This window comes from Pteropus vampyrus, unplaced genomic scaffold, assembly GCF_000151845.1.
Source record: "Pteropus vampyrus isolate Shadow unplaced genomic scaffold, Pvam_2.0 Scaffold618, whole genome shotgun sequence".
NCBI lineage: Eukaryota > Metazoa > Chordata > Mammalia > Chiroptera > Pteropodidae > Pteropus > Pteropus vampyrus.
The window spans coordinates 106424-111018 of NW_011889399.1; the positions used below are offsets into that span (position 1 = coordinate 106424).

Here is a 4595-nt window from a genome sequence, read left to right on the forward strand (position 1 = left end):
AATATTCAAAAGGCTAACAACCATATGAAAAAAAATATCAAGCATTTGCATTACTTATCAGGGAAATGCAGATGAAAACAACATGATACTAAAACTTCAAGAAAATGACACTAATGAAAAGGACTGACAGTACCAAGTGTTGTATCTGTAGCAATGAAGTTTTCAGTGTTGCTGGTGGAAATGTAAATTGTTTCTATCACTTTAAAAGTGTTTGGCAGTATCTACACTAAAAAGCTAAATCTATATAGTTCCAGGACTTCTCATCTCTATACTATGCTAGAGAAATTACTACACATATATCTGCCAAAAGACATACACAGCCTCACACAAGCTTTATTCAAAATACAAAAGAATCAACCTCAAAGTCCATTAACAGTAAAATGGGTATATTAAAATGTGCCATATTCATTCAAGGGAATTCTACCTAGCAATGAAAAAGAATGTGCTATACACAGCAAGAACACATCTCACTATGTAAAGAAAAACAAAGACAAAAATCTATTGTGCAACTCCATTTATTTAAAGTTCAAAAACAAAGACCACTTTATGGTAGCAGAGGTCAGAGAAGTGGCTACTTTGGGGAGGAGGTTGATTGGGAAGGGGCATGAGACTTCTGAGCTAGTTCTTGACAGTGGGGAGCTAAAGAATGGTTACTGTAAAACCTGACATTTGTTGACATTGCTTGCTGGCATCTACAGCTACGATGTACAGATGTCCTCACCTCCATTCTGTCTTTCAGAATTCCTGGAAGTGGGTAGAACATAATTTATAGTCCGAACTCTAGCTTCAGTGATATCTATAATACTTATTGTTCCTAGTCACCCTCCTTTTAGTTTTTACAGTTGACAATTGAGGGTCAGTGATGTTCACAATAATGGATGCTGCACCTCTGGATCCTGGTCGACCTGTAGTTTGAATAATAATTTCTGTTTCAGGAGACAATCCTTCCAATTGCTTTGGCTTTTTAAATGTTTGATGATTCTTGGTTTGGTGCTCCATTTTCTCCTTAAAAGTCAAAAATTGTAGCCGGCATTTGGTACACTGGAAGAATCTCTTGTTCCAGTGACTCCAACAATGATTCATGTAGGATGTTACAACTGTGCAAATTTTGAGACAAAATGGACAAAGCAAGTTCTTAGTGTTTTCATGGCACGTTCTGAAATGTGTTTCCACATCAGCAAAGGCCGACGATCTGTAATTGCAAACCTGGCACACGTAGGGCATTTCCCCAGGCTTATGATTGTCCTTCATGTGCCGTAAGAGAATCTGATCTGTTTCAAATGACAATTCACAAATTTTACAAACAGCAGAGGGCTCTTGGGAGGTGTGTACACTTTCAATGTGACACTGCAGTTGGAAGGGAGTGGGAAAATGCCGGTGGCAGTGCTGGCAGGTGGTGTGGATTTCCCAGCTGCCGCCCTTCTGTTTCTCAAGTTCCAAATGGTGCTTCACGTGGTTCATAAATTTGACATTCTTTAGAACTTTCAAGCAGCTGAGGCATTTAAAGGCTGTGTGAGTCTTCTGTTCTAGCAGCCCATCTCCTTTATGCTGTCCGTAGTAGAAGTCATGAAGTAACATGATCAGATTTCCTTTCTTAGGATCAACAGTCTTGTTTTGACTTGCTAGTCTCAAAAAGTCTGTTTTTCCCTGCCTTTCCAAACTATTTGCTCTATCTGGATCCATAAAATTGAAATGTTCCTTGTCATTTGCATAAGCCCGAGGAAATGATGCTCCATTCTCAACAGGGTTTAATAAAGAGGGAACATCTAGTGAGGGTGTACTCACATTCATTGGAGGAGAGACACCTAAAGGAGCCACAGCTAAAGGATGTCCTCCTAGGACCCCATCACTGAGATTAGATCTTTTGGGATTTCTACTGTTTATATCCAAAGTAGAAAGTCTCTTTGAATCGTGAGGACTTTCATCCTTGCCCCCTGTAGAAAGTACAGCTCCAAGGAGACACTGAGCCCCTGGAGAGAGCAAATCTGAGGAATTGCCAGGGACGACTTGTGTTGAGTTTGTTTTATAATCACATTTAGATGAAGGCTCAAAAATAGGACTATCTAATGCTCTCTTCCCAGAATGAGAAACTGGAGGGATGGCCCCTGCTTTCGACATAGGGGTCAAGTGATTTGTAGGCTGTAACGTGCAAGCAGTATCTTGAACCAAGCAGCCTTTATTTCTTGTCGAATATGAGTCTGGGACCACTCTATTCAAAATGTTTGAAATGACTGGTTTTGATTTGGAAATCACTCTGACAAAGAGGACTTCATCATCTTCATTTACATGTTCCACTCCAACAAATAGCAAATCAGAATTTTCATCATCCTTGTCCCTGTGGTTGGATTCTTCCACTTTCCCCAGTGGTTCTGGCCTTTGTTCTTTCTCACACAATAAGAGATCTGCCATTTCACAACTGCTTTGGCTCAAAGTGGTCCCTTCAACTTCCAGTACTTCCTTTTTGTAAATTGCTACCTAAGTGCAACCACATATCATTAGTCAGTATTTATTTCAAAAGATAAAATCATTGCCTTATTTAATCCTCCCCTGAAACACTGAGATAACTATTAATACCCTTATTTTACATGTAAGAAAAGAGGCTCAAAGCATTTAAGTGACATGATGATTCCAGATTTACCTCTTCGATGCCCCACCCCGCTCCGGTCTCCTGCAATTGCAAACTGCTCAACCTGTCCTCTTGCAGGGCCATGAACAGGGTGAGGCAAGGGAGGCATTAGAGCACAAAATTTAAGGGCAATACTTAAGGAGGCACAGATTCAACATCTCAGAGTGCCTGTCTCCTTCATTTTTGCATCCTGGGTGTCTCGCTAGCCTCCTCCTACACACAGACATACCCTCAGGGATATCTAAGATTTCTAGGCGATCTTTTAAAAAAAAAAAAAAAGCAGCTAAGCTCTAGATAATCCCCTAAAAAAACAGCTCCTCCTGCAGCATTCTCTTTCTCTGTAAACCCTTCCAGTTGCTCAGTTCACAAACTCTAGAGACGTGCTCTGCCAGCCTTCCCCTCACACCCTAAAACCAATTAGCAAACCCTGTCCACTCCACCTTCTAAAGGTATCCAGAACCTGACCATTCTCTCCTACGTCCACTGCCACCTCCTTGATTGAAAACACCATGTTCTCTCCCTGGATCATTGCAATGCAAAAGTTTCCATCCTTGTACCACTTCTGTCATATCTCCATCATGGCCGCTCCAATGCTCCCGTTAAAATATGAAGGAGAGCTGGCACGCACCCTTCTGCGTATAGATCGTCAATGGCTTCCCATCTCACTCAAAAATATCAATGAACATAAAATGCCCAGAAGAGGTCTACGCCATCCATCTGTGCCCACTGATCCTCGTCTGTTCTGACCCTGTCCTCCACTGCAGCCATCTTGAGCTCTGTGAGTCTGGAAGGCAGCAGACTCTACTTTCTCAGAACTTTTGTTGTTCCTCCTGTAATAGATGGTCTTTCCTCAGATACCCTCATGCCAACTCTTGGCCTGTTTCAGGTCCACAGTTTCTCAGCAAGGCTTCCCTGACCATGCTATCAAAATCACAACCTCCCCCAAATCCCATACCCTAGTCTCCTCCAACACTAGTTTTTAGCTCAGTGTTTCACCCTGGTCTAACACACAATATAGAAAAATATCTTGCTACATGAGGGCAGGGACTTGTGTTTCATTTTCTGCTCTATCTTCAGCTTCTAGGACAATGGTAAACAAATGAATACTCTTGGTATCCTTACCCTGACATAGGACAGAGTAAGAAAATACACGAACTGACTGAAAATAAGTAAAATAGTAGCTGTTATTAATCTGATTGTTTATGAGTATAACAGACTGAAACCCATTAATTCCAGGCTTTCCAAGCATTTAACAAAATCCAAATTGAAATGATTTAACACCATCATGCAAAGGAGAAATTCATCCAGTATGTATGGGCATGTGTGTGTAGTAAAACAAGTTTTATAAAATAATACTTTCCCTGCAATGCATATGCTCATACCTTCTATGCCATTAACCCATGTCACTGATTCTAAGGGATAAGCTGTTTACATTTCCCATTTCTGAAATTAGATTGCATCTCATCAGTAGCATTTCATAGTTTGCTTGGTAGTATTTTTAAATTTTATACAGATATCAGAAATAATGTTTCTTATATAAAAATTAATACAGATAAATCTCATTTAAAACAGTCAGGAAGCCCTGAAGGGGGAGCTCTCATGCAAACACTGTTTGTCTTAGCCCCTTACTTTACAATTCAAAGCCAGAAGTTGGCCACTTTTCTTCTCCAGCAGGAAGGAAGATTTTCTCTTTGCCCAGCAGCAAGCCCAATTATTTTCCCAAAAAGGAAAATGCCACAACTCAGCCAATGAGAAATCGTCACAACCCCAGACTCCTGCTCTCCACCAATGGACTTTTGCTCATACCCAATATCCTAACTTCCTCCTTTTTCTCTATAAAGTAACTCTTCTTTGTTTGCAGACTTGCATTTGGTTTTTGCCATAGCTTGCTCGTCTCAAATTGCAATTCAGAAACCCATTTTGCTGGTAAAAATAATTTGTTTTATTTTAAAAGTTAACAGTTTGGGGC

General features: G+C 40.5%; 1 protein-coding gene across 1 annotated transcript; it reads right to left on the reverse strand.

The window, feature by feature from the left end:
• Positions 1-786: 786 nt before the first annotated feature.
• On the reverse strand, positions 787-2409 carry ZNF280A (zinc finger protein 280A). The gene has a single exon (XM_011384716.1). The coding sequence runs from the start codon at positions 2407-2409 to the stop codon at positions 787-789; it is 1623 nt and encodes a 540-aa protein (XP_011383018.1).
• Positions 2410-4595: the final 2186 nt, after the last annotated feature.